The sequence below is a fragment of the Notechis scutatus genome, chromosome Z (genome assembly GCF_049901735.1).
Source record: "Notechis scutatus isolate UNSWTSFEM ecotype Mainland chromosome Z, rNotScu1.2, whole genome shotgun sequence".
Classification (NCBI taxonomy): Eukaryota; Metazoa; Chordata; class Lepidosauria; order Squamata; family Elapidae; genus Notechis; species Notechis scutatus.
The window spans coordinates 78,510,483-78,528,234 of NC_142025.1; the positions used below are offsets into that span (position 1 = coordinate 78,510,483).

The following is a 17,752-nucleotide window of genomic DNA, read 5'->3' on the forward strand; positions in this document are numbered from 1 at the left end:
GTGGAACTGCTACTAAGGCATCAAATTTGAAACACCATTATTGGACACCATCATGATGATCAAAGGGGAAGAGCCTGGGGGAAGAGAAAATTACCAGGATTACACAGGAAATCCTCTGATCTACCTTTGTTACACTATAACTACCGGTACTTGTATATATAACCTTCACTACAAATGGACTAGAGGGTCTGTCTTTCCTGAATGTCCAAGCTGGGACAAGCTGATATAGCATTGTCATAAATTCGAATAGGTGTTAAATAAATGGTCGTAAGTCAAGGACTACCTGTATCTTACATTTGTATCTACATGAGTTATAGATAAGAGAAACACTTTCTCTTTCTTATTTCCCTATTTCAAGTAACCGTTATATATATATATTTTTATTCACAGGTCTTGAAAAGTGATGAAGCTCAAGAGCAGTGGTTGACAGACCTCCATTACAATTTCAATATATATTTAGCCACTCATTCTCCAGGATCTGGGGCAGTCAGTACACTATATTAAAGAGAACAGTTGGTTGGAAACTCTGTGTGTGACTGAAAAAAAAGTCATTTTTTTTGTGGAAATTAAAAATGCATTTTATACAATCTATTATTTGTGTAATAAATATCACTCTACATTTGATATTAACATTTAAAAGTTACCTGAAATAAAATGAAGTAATACAAAAGCTTAAAGCAAACAAAGAATCATACGCAAATGTTGAGAAACATATTAAGAGAAATTTTACTTATTGTGAAGAACAGGGAACAGTTTAGTTGTTGCCATTAAGTTGGTATACCTGAGTCTCAGTATTATACTGCTTAATATATTTAAAAAAATAACGATCATTTCAATAAAAACACTGATAAAACTATTATTAAATATACTTTCAAATGTCCATGAATAACCAATAAGCTCCCTTATACTATCGTGGAGTCTTATTTTCATGCCTGGATCTGGTATGTTTTGCTTTCACTATTGTGGCAGGTTTCATATTATATGAAAAATGTTTACTTTTCCCTGGATTTTCCGATAAGCAAATATCCTGCAATCCGCCTGCTGTAAAAGAAGCATAAATGTATTAGTGCTTTTTGTTCAGTGAGGACTCAATATAGTTGGTTTTCTTTATTAAACATAAAAAACGTTAACTTCAAAATTCCCTTATGTAGTTGAAGGCCATTAAATGGCAAATGTACTCTTTAATTTTTTAGAGGATTCCTGTATCTATACTGGCAACTATTATCTCCACTGTGTTCTGTGACATACTTTAGCTCTACCGTTTTTATATAAAACTTACATAAATCTGTTGATTTAAAAAAAAAATCATTCCTGTTTTGTCCATTGACAGGTATTACAAAAGGGAAAACAAGGAATAACTTCAAAATTGATACAATGGTACTTAAAATTTTGTGACCTGTTTTGAATTTTCAGTGTTTCCGTATATAAATATGGCATAAAATGTGATCTGTCAAAAATACTATACTTGTTCATTTATTTAGAAAAATGATCCAAAACTACATATTTATTTGTGGGGGAAAAGATATGAGCAGGGTTATCAGTTCATTTGAAAAGGTGGGTGTTTCCATCAATGAGATAAAAATTGGGTGTGAATGTGAGAGGCCCTACCTTATTTGAAGAACAGAATTTTGGATATTTGCTGTCGTCTGATCTTCACAATGTTATGTGAAAGGATTTTATTGCTCAAAAAAGATTTATGCAAACCTGAAAAAGCTGGAAAAGTTTACAAAATATTTGGACTATACCAGTCCATTGTCAAAGTTTTGAAATAGTTTTGCATTCTGTTCCCAGGCCATGTGTTTTGGTTCAATATTGAAATCACCAGCAATCAGGTTTTTCCCCAAAGGCTCTTGCCTTGACATTAAGGTTTCCAAAGCACCTAAATTTTATCTTCACTGCAAATAAAGTCAGATCAGTCTAACTTTATCTAGAAGTAGATTATTCTAGCAATCCGAGATATTCTCCATAATTAGCACTATTCAGCTGGATATTTTTTCTTCTTCAGCCTTTCTGATGATCCAGCTTTTGTCTAAATTTATTACACTTAATCTGACATAGTAGAGCATGATAGCAGAGCAGTATATCAAACAGAAAATGGTGATATGATTTTCCAGAGTCATCCTAGCTCTAGCTTTTGATTGCTTCTCAATTCCCCAAATTTCTGTTTAGCTTGCTGTTATACATAAAAAAAAAAGCAGTGCACAGGTATTAGAAGTATCCTTGCTCAATATTATATTATCCACTTATGATAAATCAACTTCTACTTCTAAAAATGCTTCTGCAATTCTTGGGAGTTCAAAGCCTTTTCATAAATTCATAGCTGGGAAGGGGAAACAAGGCAGGGTGAAATATCAAGTATCACCCCCTAAACCAGGCGTGGGTAAAATATATCAATTTTCTCTTCCTCTAAAATAAAGGTTTTTTACAGTCTTTTAACTAAGGAATGCGCTTTAACAATTTTTGAAATGCACAATCTCAAGAACCATATCTTCAAAATATTTTTTAAATTAAATTAGTTTGTTGGTCATCTCCCTACAAGGTGACTCTTTAGAAAGAAAAACCTTAGAAAGTATTTCCTGCTCTTTTTTTAAAAAAAATCAGAAATCAAAACTTTTAACACAATGTGGTATAATTTGGAAATAACCAGGCAGTGAATCTATCAAAAGCAAAACTAAAGACAAAAAGTTTACAAAATTATTGAGCTCTCATAAAACTTGGTGGTGATTCTGACTTACCAATACTTAAGAATTATCTTTAATGCATGCAGATGAAATCAATCAACAGGATAAAGCGAATGTAAAATTTGAATTGGAGTCTAGATATCCATAAAATGATATCATACATTAATTAATATGACTCATGGAATTTTATAGATGTGTATAAACTTTAATTGTTGTACTTGAAGTCCAGAAAATCACAGGAGGAAAACACCATCATTATCGAATTGTTAAACATAATATTTGTTATCCTTTTGGGTGAGGGAAATAAAGTGGTGTAAGGTATCCTTACAATTATTCCAGAGAAGATTAGGAAATGGCTGAATAACGTTGCAGCTTATTGAGGATTTTGTAACATGAATATTATAACAAGAATGATGTTCATAACATGAATGTAATGTAAGGTTGCAAATTTCCTTGTTTCATTCTTTCAACTAGCCAGAACATACAAAGGCTTTTTAAATGCAGCAGGGGAAAAGTGAAATTGTGTGTGTGCGCGCATGCATGAGCCAGCAGTGTGCTGCAGCTGCCAAAAAAGCAATGTAGTTCTAGATGGCATCAACAGAGGGATAATATCTATCAGTGTGTTCAAGTAAAAAGTGACAATAAAGACTATCTTAAAAAAAATTAGTTTGGACTGGACAAATAGCCAAGCTTACTATCAAACAGGCAAAAATAGCGAATGATGGAATCAAGATGCCCTATGGGAATAACATCAAGATCTGGATGAAGATGATCACTACATATACTTGGGCATTCTTCAAGCTGATAACATAAAAAAAAGACTAGAAATGAATAATACATCAAGAAGCATTCAGAGATGATGAGTACCATCTAGTAGTGCCATACTTTATCTGAAAAAATGAAAACTGTTGGGGAAAAAAAGCAGGCAGCTCAGATGGATAATTGGATAGTTCAACTAGTTAAATATAAGAACACTACATCATTCTGACACTTTTCCAAAAATTTATCTCAGAATGTATAGAGCACCATGCATTATAGTGAACACCATTGAATGGATGTATTTTACACCTCTAGACCTAATTACATGTTTATCTGACTTGTGTCCCTTTCCAAAATCTCCATGAACTTTTCTTGCAACTGAAGACTGGATAATCTACAAGATGGTGACAAAATCTTGTACCATTTGAACTAAAAACATTAGACTGGTGGATATCAGTACTGGGATTCTCTTTATTCATGCTGATAATTCCATTTATGTGATCAAGAAATGCATGGGGGGGGGGGAGTCAGCAAAAAAAAGTTAATGATGATTATAGGTATTTTGCCTCAATGAACACTGCCAATATATAAAGGCATGACGTGATTTCTGCCCTGAAGAAGCTAGCAATAGGGCTAGTGAAATGTCCACACGTCTCAGATGGCCTTATCAGGAAGCCCTTTCACCAATACCATTCTGTCATTCTTCCTAACACGCTCAAGTAATCACCACAATGTGCCTTTTTTCTGAGGTTGCTATAGTATATATCTTTTGCCTCACATCTAATGTTTATTATCACATACATCAGAATTGTACCTGATATTAACTGAAGTTCACAAAACTGCTGTTTTGAAGAAGGCAATCTCATTGGGTGATTCACCTTTCCTTCTTGTGAGTGCCCTTTAAAAACAAATTTCCAAAGTGTATGAATGCTGACTGCCTCAATGAATAAAAAGCATTTATCAACATAAAATAAATAAAAATAATGATAAATAATGAATGGCCCCTTAAACAGCAGTGTTTTCATAATTTTACCAAAAGACCTCGTAAGTTATATCTGCCTTCAGGAGGCAGCTGTTTCAGGGGTCTTCCACACAGCATACTGCCACTGCAATACCATATAAGGTAGACAAATGCTACCTGAAGATGATATTCCAAAGGGTCTAAGACAGTAATTAAAGCCCCTTGAGCTGGGCCTAGAAATCTATCAGCAAACCAATGTAAACTAATGTTAGAAGGTGGGTTGCTGCATTCTTTGCCAACTAGAATTTCCAACTAATCATAAATGGCACCCTCTCCCATTTATTGAAGTAGCCTATCTGAGGTATGACAAGATCCTGAGCTGTGCTTTAGCACTTCTTGATCCAAGAAAGGAAAAAAAACTGAGAAACCTACCAAAACTGTCCAAAGTCTGTCTTGGCTTTGACAGTTATTCTAGCAGAAATCATTAGTTCAAGGAGAATACATGGATAAATGGATAGGTAGGTAGGTTTAGATGATAGGTTAGACAGACAGGGGGGAAAAGAATTATGACAATTTTTTTTCAACCTAAGACACATGCTTATTATATATTTTATTACCATATATCTGCTTCAGAGTGGTTGACTTCTGTACCAAGTTGTTTCCTGAGCTGTTTTTGTTGATTGCCTTTGGGATTTTGCCTGAAGTAAGTGCTTTAGGTGCAGTTAAGTTTAAGTTTTTGTTCCAAATGGCCTTAATGCACAAGAGAGTTGTTTTTTGTTGCCATTCATCTTTGCATTGCTGTTTAATGCTAAAAAATTGAAGGAATTGTTTTCTTAACTGATAGCTAGAAGGAGAAAACAAGTGGGAAATTCTGTTTTAGCTTACTTCTTTTAAACTCCAGATATTTCTATTAACCATTTTTTTCAATAATAACATTTTTTCTTAATTGGATTAACCCCTCATTTTCAATATTTTAAGAAAGTAATAAGCAAATATATAAAACTCAGGGATATACAGTAACCACTTTCTACATAGAATATAGAAGACATAAAAAGCGAAGAAATAATAAACCAGAGAAAAAAAGCAAATCCATATAACATTAATTCAATCCTTAAACTTATAAAATACGTAAAATTTACAGAAACTCTAAACTTTTACACCATGTTCTCAATTTTAAAATATAAAGACATTTTAAAAATGAATAATAAATCTGTTTCTTAATATGAGGATAATTTCATCTGTAAATATATCTTCATAACCAAGCACAAGGCTTGATAGAGGCAAAATTCTTCATATAATGTCAGATTCTTTATTTTAGGAATATAAGTCAAATTTCATTTACTTTCTTGCTTTCCACTGATACTTGGGTTCTGCTTTTGGATAGTCTGGCAAAAAATGTATGTCTTTTCTTCATGAGAATAATTATTCCTGCAGCTAAACGATTGCTCATTGCATTATTGCTACATTATTATGATATCTAATACTCTTATACTTCAAAACCATTTAACATATCTGAAATTGTGAAAAGTTAGCACGGAAACAAAAGGATGACAGATTAAAAAATGATGCAATGTCCAATGTTCTATCATATGTGCTTATTTGAATCACTACTTCCTGAATTCTGGGACTGATGATCTAAATCAGATTGAGAAATACTGAGCAAATCAGCAAAGTACAATACAATAGAAACCTTATAACTACTCCACCTGTTTACATCCTTTCCAATTCATATATGCATTACATATATACTTGACATCACATTGCTCAAAGTATACCAAAGCACAATTTTAAATATATGCTAAACCTCATGATGAAATCTTTAGTAGTAATTAAAAAGAGATAGAATGGAGGAATCTCATCCATACCTTCTCCACACCTTTTGAATAACATTTGCTGCATTATACTTCCTCTGAAAGAGCTCTTTTCTTACTCTTTCTTTTTCTATTACTTGCATCTGAATTGCTGATGGGACTGATTCAGTGTATGCATTTTTATGCTGAACAAAACCAAGCTGATCTTCTGAAATCGTGGATGTAAATAGAGCTTCTCTGTTCTGGCTTGCATCACCTCTAGTCATCTTGTTGAGTGCAATCGTTGTAACACTTGCATTCTTGACTACCAAACAGATGTCATTATTTTTCATTTTGTTGATCTGGGTAGGTGTAGCATTTGAAGTAGCCTTTTCAACTTTCATTGTTTTTATTGTGGCACTGCCAGGCCTGCTTGAGCTAACCAAGGACCATTTTTTATTATTTGATTCTTTACTTTTTGTTTTTAATTGATGTGGATTGTTTTTAAATACTATATTACATTGTCCCGAGTTCCTTATACTTCTACTACTTCTACTAATGCATCTGTCATCCTGAATAGAAACTGTTGTTTCTTCAGAATGGTTTATATTATTCCTTACTGACAAGTTTGGATGATCTGATTTTTCCCCAGGGTTGGGAGATTTAGTGTTTGAATTATGCCTTTTATTGCTGATGTGCACAAACATACCAGCTGTTGTTGTAGGAGGCTTGCCATCCCTGCCTAAGGTAGCAGATACAGTTTGATGTTTTCTTTCAGTATGTTGGTCATTATTCTTACAGGAATATGAAAAGATATAGGCAGGCTTGCTAGTACTCTTTGCCTCACATACACCTGTGGAAATGAGATAAATGCAAATATGTTTGTCATTTATTAAATATGGCTAGATAAATATAGTAAGCTTAACAATTTTGAGACTTAATATTATTATGATATCAAATAATTTTTTTCCAGTTAACTTGTAAGATCTAGTTTTAAAGTTTAAAGTTAAAGTTTAAAGTTAAAATAAAAAGGTTTAATACATTAACTATTAAATATAAACAAATAATACAGCATAGGTTGCAGGATTCTAAAAGAGTATAGGTAATTTTTAAGCACCCATGTTTGAATCTTTACAATATCCTACTCAGTATCTTCCAGGACATACATTTGTTTGTTTTTTATATCCCGCCTTTATTATTTTTTACAAACAACTCAAGGTGATAAACATACCCAACACTCATTCCACCTGCTATTTTCCCTGTAACAACAACCTATGATGTGAGTTGGGTTGAGAGAAAGTGATTGGCTCAAGGTGACCCAATCGGCTTTCATGGCTAAGGCAAGACTTGAACTCATGGTCTCTTGTTTTCAGGCCTGGAGCCTTAACCAAGTTTTTAGATAGGAACCCCACTCCTATATAGAAGTATGCATGCTCAAATATAATTTCCATTATTCTCATATGTTCTATGGTTCATTAGAATGCTTTTAATGACAATCAAATAAAATAGGCATTGTAGTAGAGACAGAGTTTGGATTATGTGAATTCACACATTACTACGCAAAGAACTATTGCTATAGGTAATAGACCAATTTTTATTGTAATCTCTATAATTTACAGGTACAGTTGGACTAGAAGATCTCTGAGATCCCTTCCAACTCTGTTGTTCTATGTTCTCATAAGCTGTTTAGCTGATGAAAGTAAACTTGCTCACAGAGAGTGCCAAAAGTCATGCCAAAACAGTCTTGAACAAAATTATAAATGCAAAATTATAAATAAACTCTTCGGAGGCAGAAAGACATTGTTAAAGATTAGCAATGCCTTTTATATATCATAATAAACAGTTCCAAAAATCAGGTTCTTTTGGCAGATTCAGTATATTTCTCTTGCAATTGCTTTAGATCATGACAAAACAGGATTGATATAACTACTAAAGTATACCAAGAATGCAATTAACTTACTCTATATCTTTGCAAGTGTTAAGGTCATAAGCATGACAAGGATTACAATATTATAATATAAAGGAACTGAAATATTCAACAGCAATGAAATATACATTACGGATGTATAGACTATTCCTTTTGTACTCTTCAAGCAGGTCTCTACTCTGGAAGATTTTGTACTGGATGCTGTACAAGTGCATAACCCATATGCGTAAAGCACAGAGAACACAATTTTTAAAAATATAGAATTCACACTTTTTTTCTTACCACTGCCTTTATCAATATAATAGCTAACTACCTTGAGGGGCTGAAGGGTACTTAAGGGTATCTTGAGGATATTTGAGGAGTTGTCACAGAGAAGCGGCGATCAACTTATTCTCCAAAGCACCTATGTTGGGAGTCCTATTGGATATTTCCACTGTGTCAAGGAAGGTCACTGGGCGGCAGAGTGACTTGCGCCACAATGTCCACCACATAGCCTCGAAGCCAACCAAAGAGGGAAAAGAACCCACCAAAGCCAAAACAGAGGATCTACTGTGTTTCTCCAACAATACGTCCTCCCCCAATAGGAAGTCCCAGCATGTTTTATAGGCATAAAATCAAATTAAGCCCCTCCCCCCAAATTAAGGCCTATATTAAACATGTGAAATGGGGAGGAAGGGTGGGGGGGTGGGGGCTTGCCGTTAGGAAGTACTTTTGTTGCGTACCCGGATATGGTGCTGCCTGCGTTGACTTCGGCATTGGTGGGGCACTTCGTATCGGGAGACCTTCCGCCACTATTGCTTTTCCTTCTCCCCATGCTGCTGCAGCGTTTAGAGCAATGCCGCGGCTTTTGGCGCAGCCACACACAGCCAGCCAGGGCTCCTCCCTGCAACTGGAGCCCAGCGGAGACACTCGGCTTCAGGCACTCCTGTCACTGCCTTCCCTTCACCTTCGAAGGCAAAGCCAATTCTTTTAAAAATGACGCCCTACTACAGGTACCACAAAGCCTCCCCTGCCTGAGAGGGCAGCCCAACCGCATGTGTGGAGGCAAATCTCCCGGGGCCGCAGCGCAGGATCGGCCCACCCCATCCCTGCCTGGCGCCGGGCAAAGCATGAAGAGCTTCGCCTGGGTTGCCCAGCGCAGCTGACAGGCGGGCCCTCCTGCCCAGCGGCAGAGCTCTCACCAAGGCAGCGAGCGCCTCCCCGCCGGACCCTCCGCTCATCCCACCAGGGCTGCGCCAGAGCCGTGCAGGCTCGGCAGAGCTGGGAAAGCGAGCCGTGGGTACACGCCTGCCTGCCAAGTGAAAGAGCCAAGCTGACACAAACCCGAAGGGAGCCACCGGGAGAGGCTGCCTGAGGCAGTGATAGCACTTACCCGTCCGCGGACAGGGAGGCAAGGCGATGGCAACACTGGCCAGCGGGTCCAGCGAAGAGAGCCCGAAGCAGCCCGTCCTTTCCATCCCTCACCCAGCCCGTCCCCATCCCCACGCATCTCCAAATGCACTGGCAGCTCCAAACGCTGTAGCGGCACAGGCATCGGGCAGAGGCGCTCACTCAGCGCGGCTCAGCTTGGAGGAGGACGTGGTGCAGGCCATCGCCTTGCCTCCCTGTCCACGGATGGGTGGGCGCTATCACTGCCTCAGGCGGCCTCTCCCGGTGGCTCCTTCGGGTTCAGGCTGGAGGGACTTGGGAAGGAAGCCAAGCTCGGGTCAGCCCAGGGTCGGCCCAGCTCTTTCGCTTGGCAGATGTGCGCGCACCCATGGCTCACTTTCCCGGCTCTGCCCAGCCCGCACGACTCTGGCGGGATGAGCGGAGAGTCCGGCAGGGAGGTGCTCGCTGCCTTGGTGAGAGCTCCGCCGCCGGGCAGGAGGGCCTGCCTGTCAACTGCGCTGGGCGCCCCAGGCGAAGCTCTTCAAGCTTTGCCTGGCGCCAGGCAGGGATGGCGGCTGGGTGCTTCTCCCGGGGTGGGCCGAGCCTGCGCTGTGGCCCTGGGAGATTTGCCTCCACACATGTGGTTGGGCTGCCCTCTCAGGCAGGGGAGGCTTTGTGGTACCGGTAGTAGGGCGTCATTTTTAAAAGAATTGGCTTTGCCTTTGAAGGCAAAGGGAAGGCAGCGACAGGAGCACCTGAAGCTGAGTGTCTCTGCCGGGCTCCGGTTGCAGGGAGGAACCCTGGCTGGCCACGCATGGCTGCGCCAAATGCCGCGGCGTTGCTCTAAACGCCGCAGCAGCACGGGGAGAAAGGAAAGCAACGGTGGCGGAAGGTCTCCCGATACGAAGTGCCCCACCAATGCCGAGGGTCAACATCCAAGCCATTGCCACCCGCCTGCCCGAGGATGCAAGCGGGGGAATTAAGTCACCCCCAAAAAAACGGCCTAGCTGTTTTTTGGGGGATCAAAAAAAAAATAAGGCCCGGCCTTATTTTGTGAGAAACACGGTACATGTGATAACATGTTGTAGAGCTCACCCCTCTGTCCAGTGAGGAAAAGAGAACTCAAGATGCACCCTGCAATGTACGAGTGACAGCAAGGGAGAAGATGACCCAATGGCAAGTGGCCCCATCATCCCTATGATTGCTAGGGTCAAGATCACTGTGGCTACTTCGGGCAGTAAAGGAATCTTAATGGCCTTATTGGACTCAGGCTGTATCAGCTGCCTAATCAGCCCTCAAGTGGTGGAGATGCTAGGGGTGAGGCTAAGGAAGTTAAAAAAACCCATAACCTTTTCCCAACTAGGTAGGTCAATATCTGTCTGACTGAGCCCATGGAGTTAAAAGTGAAGACTCATGTAGAAACCATTCTGTTCATTGTAATCACTGCAATGACTGAAGCTATGCTCTTAGGTTTAATGTGGTGGAGAAAGTGGAACCTCTCCATTAATTGGGACAGAATTGGATGGTGGATGTGGAGGAAATTATCTGGCTGAAACACAATAGTGAAAGTTTTAAAGAGCCACCACGAGCCTGCAGTTGAGAAAGTGAACATGAAAACTGCCAATAAACTTGGGGGGGGGAGAGGTTTTGGGACCACTGATTCCCAAGGAATATTGTGATTAATGGAGATGTTCAGTGAAGGGGAACCCGATGTGCTCCTGTCCCATTACCCCCAGGCTATGCTATTGAAATTGTGTCAAACTGCCAAAGCCAAAGTTGTACTCAATGATGTCTGGAGAAATGGAGGAACTCTGAGTGTTTGTGGACAAGAACCTGGCCAGAGGCTTTATGCAGCCAGCAAAGCTGCAAATGGTGGCCCCATACTGTTCAAAGAAAGAAAATTGGGTCCTTTAGGTTGTCTGTAGAATATTGTGCGCTAAGTGAAGGACATGTTGGGACACCTTGCGAAGAGGAGGATATTTACAAAATTGGACTTGAGAGAGGAATATTATCAAGTGAGGATCAGGAAGGGTGATGAATGGAAAATGGCATTCAACTCCCCACTGGGTTACCAGTTCCGAGTGATGCTGTTTGGATTGCATGGAGCCTTGGCTGTCTTCATGCAACTGATAAATGAGGTCCTGCATGAATATCTGTATAAAGGAGTCCTAGTAAAATTTTGATCTATACTGATATGATGGAAGAGCATGTAAAATTGTTCAGGAGAGTGCTTGAGAAGCTCAGGGCAGCATTATGCAAAACTGTCCAAGTATGACTTAAACAAGCCCAGACTGGGGTACTGGATTTTGCAGGATGGTGTGGAAATAGACCCTGAGAAAGTACAGGCAATCTTAGAGTGGGAGACCATACGGATAAGGAAACAATTGCAGAAATTCTTCAGCTACTCTAACTTTTATTGGCTCAGTATAAATACCTAACCAACCCTTAAAGTGCTTACTGGAGTATCAAGCAGCATTTGAGAAGTTAAAAAACCTCTTTGCCACTGAGACCATTTTAAAGCACCCCAACTCAGGCAAACCATTTATAATTCAAGCAGATGCCAGTGTCGTGGCTGTGGGAGTGGTGCTTCTCCAGAAGAACATGAAGGGAGAAACATAGCCTTGTGTCTACGCTTGTTGCAAATTCTCTGTGATAGAGAGATGATGGGCTGTCTGGGAAAAAGAAGCCTATATGGTTCACTGGCCTCTCCTCACATGGAGTCAGTTCCTGGAAGGCAGAATTCCTTTCGAGGCATGGACAGACTATAAGAATTTGGAAGCACTAAAACCCCGCAGAAAGCTATTCCCCAAGCAAGTTTCATGGGCTCAGGACTTCAATCTGGGTGCAAGAGTTTCTTCGCAGATGCCCTCTCCAGGATGCCACAGTACAAGTGCCAGAGAAGAAGTCAACTCTATCATCCCTTCTGCTAGCAAGTAGATGCACCAGCCCTCATGAGACAGTAATGAGATTCACCAGCAACAGTAGCTGAAGATCTAACGAATACTGTAAGAGGGGCTTTAGTGGAAGATGAGTGGCTCCAGCAACATAGGGATAAGCTCTCAATGAGAGATGGGTTGGCATGGATGGGGACCAAACTGTATGTTCTGGCGAGCCAGCAGACCTTGGTGCTACAGCACAGCCACAATACCAAAGTGGTGGGGCACTTTGGATTTGTGAAAACTTATGAAGGACACTTTTTGCACTGGCAAAAAGGCTACCTGGAAGACCACCAGGGCTGCTGCACAGCATGGCCATCTCATCAGTCCCCTGGAAGGAAATATCAATGAACTTTATTGTGGAGTTGCCGGAGAAATAGCATACAATAACTCTGTACAAGGAAGCACCAGTTTTACCCCTTTCCAAATAGCTACCAAGGCATATGTCGTGCCCATGCCAGATCTCCCCCAGCAGACAGCTTCAAATGCACTGCTAGCCAAATGGATTAACACTGTATAAGATACTTGGCCTGTGGTTTGTAAGGCGCAAGAAGCCGCAAGAGAAACACAGAAGAGACAAGCTGGCAGGAAGAGTGGGGGCCAAAAGGAGATAAATAATATAGGAGATAAAGGGTATCAGTCTACCAAGTTCCTGCAGCTAGGGCAATCCTGCAAGAATCTAGGTCCCAAGTATACGTGACCCTTCGCCATCACCTGGATCATAAATCTGGTGACTGTAGAATTGGGACCCCAAAGCCCCATGGAAAAAGGTTTCAATGGATTTTATAGTACAGCTATCTGAGATAGCTTGGGAAACATCACGATTAAGGTGATAATTGATTTATTTTCTAAAGACGTGCATTTTTTGCCCTCTCAAAAAAATCTCAAAGGCCCACACCTTAACCAAACTATTTATACAGCACGGAGCCCCAGAGAGAATAATCTCAGACCACAGTTCACCTCACAGTTTTAGCAAGAATTTTAAAAACTTTTGGGGACCACACAGGGGCTTAGCTCCTTGCATCATCTGGAAACACATGGAGGCTATGAATATATAAATGGGGTTAATTCAAATAGTATTTTGCTAAAGAGGATTTTAATGATTAATATTCAACCCAGTCTACCAATCGCTGTAAATGAAAGAACTGCATCAACCAAGGTAGCATTTAAAATGAACAAATAGGCACCCCACTATGCAGCAATAAAATTATAACCTATCGGCTCACAAGAAATCAGACCACATCTCAGTAACAACAGCCAACCATTCCAACTATCAAACAAGCTGAAACCAGACCATGACTCAGAAGTACCCAGATAAACAACTCTAATCCCAATCTACCTCACAGTTGATACTTAAAAACCAAAGACCATAGCCCAGCAACAGCCAGCCAATCAAACAGTCCGAAATAAGAGCATGACTCAGAAATATCAGAACAAATAACATTCAGACTAATTTGCATCTCATAAAAATATATTTAAAGACCTGTGTTCTGACAGATGAGCACAATTCAAAACACACTGATGATGTTTCCTCGAATGGTGATGAAACATTTGCAAACAAATTACCAAGCTTGGAGCTCAAACTAACAAACTACATATATCTTTACTCAGCTACCTTTTTCATCAACCTACTTTTTACATATGCTATATTCTACTCAATTTATTTTTACTTTAGGTCAGTCTGATTTTTTTTACTCGAGGTCTGTATGATTTTCTTTTAAGTTGATTATTTCTTTCAATCCAACTTTTATGGCTTTTATCAGTCCAACCATTTGAATCTTTCCTCAAAAACTATAGTGACTTGTTTTCCCTTTTCTCTTCAGTACCTCTATACTTTTATATACTAATACATCTTTTTCTATGATCAATATAACTATCCTCCATTGGCCAAAAATCAGATACTTCCATAAATCAAGATGCATTTGCTGTTTACTTGGCACAAATCAAATAGTACAAATGTTGCTGTGGTATATATGGTAGTATAAAGCATTGGTTTCTTGCCTTCCCAGTCCTCCTTTTTATGATTCAGAAGCGGAGTCTGAGTTTAGGCTTGACAAATGGTAAAAGAGTTTACAAACCCATTTTTCTTTTGTGATCTTCCCCAAGTAGCTCTACTGAATGACCTTTGTTCTTGATAGTCACTTTGCTTGATAAAACAGTGCTTCTCTTGCCCTTTCCTGGTTGATTTTGTGACGCGTTGCCAGATGGAGGCCTTTTAACAGGTGGAATGGAGCATTGTGAAGTATGAACTCTCAAATGATTTCTTTCCAACTCTGGAAAATTCTGTTGCTGCATATGGATCTTTGTAGTTTTACAATTCTGCATTTCTTTCTGCTGTTCTGAGGCTTTTCTTCTATTTTCTTCTTCACGTTTCCTACAGTCAATATTTATAATATTTAAGAGTTAATGGGTTATAAGAGTTATTTTGAATTTTTCACTGCAAAGTTCTTCTTAAAATGTTATAAATTGTTTTAAAAGATCAAAACCACATATTATTTGTACTCTTTTTCTGCTAATCACAGATTATTCACTCAAAACAGCCAAAGGACCTAATCCATTAAATTACTGGATTATTTAACTACATATTTAATATAAAATATTTGGCATATTGAATTAGATTGAGAAAATTCCATACATCATCATAAACTAAGAATTTATATCTTAATTTTAAAAAATCTGCTTTTTATGTAAAATCCCTAATTTTTTTTTTAAAAAAGAATTAAACATTAATTAAATGCTTAAAGCATACATTAAAACATAGTATATAGAAAATAAAATAAGCAATACAATATATATTAAAGCAGCAATAAAAAGCTTAAAAGCATAACATCAGATCAAGTAATCGGTTCTAGATGAAGAAAAGCTAATCCAGCAACACAAGTGTGAAGATCACACCTAAATCTTGCTGGTCACATATAGTCGGTTTTTCTGATTAATGTTTTGATTACAATCTAAATTGGATCAATGCAACACATTCTATGTAGGTTTGCCTTTGAAACTTATCCAGGAACAAAAATTAATGAAAATATGACACATTAGTGCATATTTACTATACATTGTACAAAGTGTAGATATGGTTCACTGCAGTAATGAAAGTATTGGTTTAAATAACTTCTGAACTACAGACCTCACTGTACCTTACTTTATAGGGATTAAAGTTTAGGGAAAACACTACATAAACTGTACCCCGAGTAAAAAGGATATAAATACAATAAATACATTGTGCTGTCTTTCTCTTTAATAAAATGTAAATTGCTGTATATATTTTTGTTTGAGGACTAAGAATATTTGAAGAATATTTGAATATCTCTTCCAGTAAGGATTGGCAGCCTATGTATTGCATTCACAACAAAAGCCAATTCTTTGTGGAAACATGAGGCAACCATAGTTTATTTGCAGCACCTTAATTCTGAAGACAAGAATGTTTAGTCCCCTTCCATCCTCTAAAGAGGTATTTTTATTTGGCAAGACATTTAATTTGCCCCCCAATAATATGACAGCCTTCTTTAGGCAGTCAATTTGTTGCAAGCAGAAGTCCAGTACAAGCCCAAATACAAAGATTTTTTTTTAAGAAAATAGAAGTAAACAAATAAAACCTGCAAAGACAAAATAATATATTACACAATGGACAGATGGTAAATGTCAGATCAAAATATTCTTTGCCATTTTAAACTTTAACTGTTGTAACATGATTTGTGACTGTTGACACACAACAGACCATTTATGTAGCATGCCTTCATTGATTCCTCTGCTTCAGAAACAATCCCGAAATGTGTGGTTTCAACGAGATGTGACAGGAAAAAGCCTTAATTTTAACTGTCATTGCTATCTTGTCATGCATTCTCTTCAGAAGCAGCTCATTTAATCTCAGAGCATGAAAAGCTACAAAGTGAGTTGCAAATTACACCTTGGAAAGCTAAATCATTCAGCCTTTGACACTGAAAAAGTAGCTTATTTAATTTTTTTGCAATAATATTATTACTTTATAATATACATATGTGATACCTTTTCTTTACATGGTATAAATACTTAAGTTTGAATTCAACATAAATTATCAAGCAAGTTTTTTTCCTATTAATCCAAAAAATAAGAATTAGGTAAGTAAAATTCATTTATACGCAGGAGAAATCTGTGAAATGGGCTACAGTATTCAGAATTGTTGGTTTAGCAACCAGGGCAAGCAGATCAAAACTACTGCAAATATATAAACCTTGAAAATAAAGATGTAATGATCTATCTGTTGTTATAGCTCAAGTATAATAAGAGGATATTTGAAACAAATGAAACAGTTCTGGAAAGAATAACACTCTGAGTAAGAAATAACAGAACAGAGGTTATTTTATTTGTAATATAAAATAAAGGATTCACAGAAGCAGAATTGGAAGAGTTGGAAAGATTTACCCTGGCCAAAGAAATCAAAGCCCTGCCAGAAGTAACTCAGACTATAGAAACAATAGAAAGCAAGCACAGAATTGTTTTCATTCAGACAGCAGGCACTCTCTCTCTGCCTCAGAAAGAATAAACCCCTCTAATTAAAGAAGTGGAACAATCAAAACAAAAAAAATAAATGAGCATCTAGAGCAGCACAAAAACAATATCAAGATGCCTGCATTAAAGCTTGTCCCAAAGAAACAGCTACCACAAGCATTAAAATATACCAATACTATAATATCAAATATAAGCATCAGCTTTACTGCAAGAAACAACCCAACACACAATTGTACAGCACAGCTGCAATTATAGCAGAATAGCTGATATGCAAAATCAAAAAAAAAAAAAAAAAAAGACTAACAGTGGACCATCAAAATGGAATATCAGGTTGGAAATTAAGATAAGCAAGTTGAGATCAGTTCCAAGCAAGCTAGAACACTTAACAAATAATAGCTATAACCAAAATACAAAGCTCAAATTGCAAATTATAGGTAAGATGAAATAAAAGCACTTGTGAAAACTGTAGAAATGGTGAGAAAAGGACAAGAAATATCAAGAATTGATCAGCACCAAGTGCAAATCAACTGCATGGTTTTTTTTTTTAATTAAAAAAGGTTTGTGGTCTACACCAAGCAGTTTAGCAACGTACTGCAAGGAGGCGAAATCAAAGAATGGCTGGCATCTGGCAAAACCTACCTGATAATGAAAGATCCAGCAAAAGGAGTAGCAACTACAAGTCAATTACCAGCTTATCAACAACTTTAAAATTATTAACTGATGTGGTAGTTGATAAAGTCCAATGCCATCTAGCTGAAAATAAGCTCTTTCTACCCGAGCGGAAAGTAAACTGCCCAAATAGTAGAGGGACAAAACGTCATATCCTAATTGAAGATTCTGGA

The 17,752-nt window shown here is 38.2% G+C and overlaps 2 protein-coding genes across 11 annotated transcripts in view; one reads left to right on the top strand and one right to left on the bottom strand.

The window, feature by feature from the left end:
• The window catches only part of TEX10 (testis expressed 10), a 66,407-nt gene extending 64,948 nt beyond the window's left edge, over positions 1-1,459 (top strand). For all 7 annotated transcript variants that reach the window (XM_026678332.2, XM_026678335.2, XM_026678333.2 and 4 more), the window contains exon 15: positions 391-1,459. In XM_026678332.2, coding sequence (XP_026534117.1) covers positions 391-504 — 114 coding nt within the window. In that variant the 3' untranslated portion in view covers positions 505-1,459. The remainder of the gene's footprint in view (positions 1-390) is intronic.
• INVS (inversin) overlaps positions 703-17,752 on the bottom strand; it is a 113,156-nt gene continuing 96,106 nt past the window's right edge. For 3 of the 4 annotated variants that reach the window (XM_026678326.2, XM_087946473.1, XM_087946474.1), the window contains 5 exons: positions 14,501-14,796; positions 6,267-7,044; positions 5,019-5,245; positions 4,255-4,338; positions 703-1,041 (listed from right to left, as the gene is read on the bottom strand). In XM_026678326.2, the coding sequence (XP_026534111.1) occupies positions 908-1,041; positions 4,255-4,338; positions 5,019-5,245; positions 6,267-7,044; positions 14,501-14,796 (1,519 nt within the window). In that variant the 3' untranslated portion in view covers positions 703-907. The remainder of the gene's footprint in view (positions 1,042-4,254; positions 4,339-5,018; positions 5,246-6,266; positions 7,045-14,500; positions 14,797-17,752) is intronic. The other variant, XR_015745820.1, reaches the window with a different exon arrangement.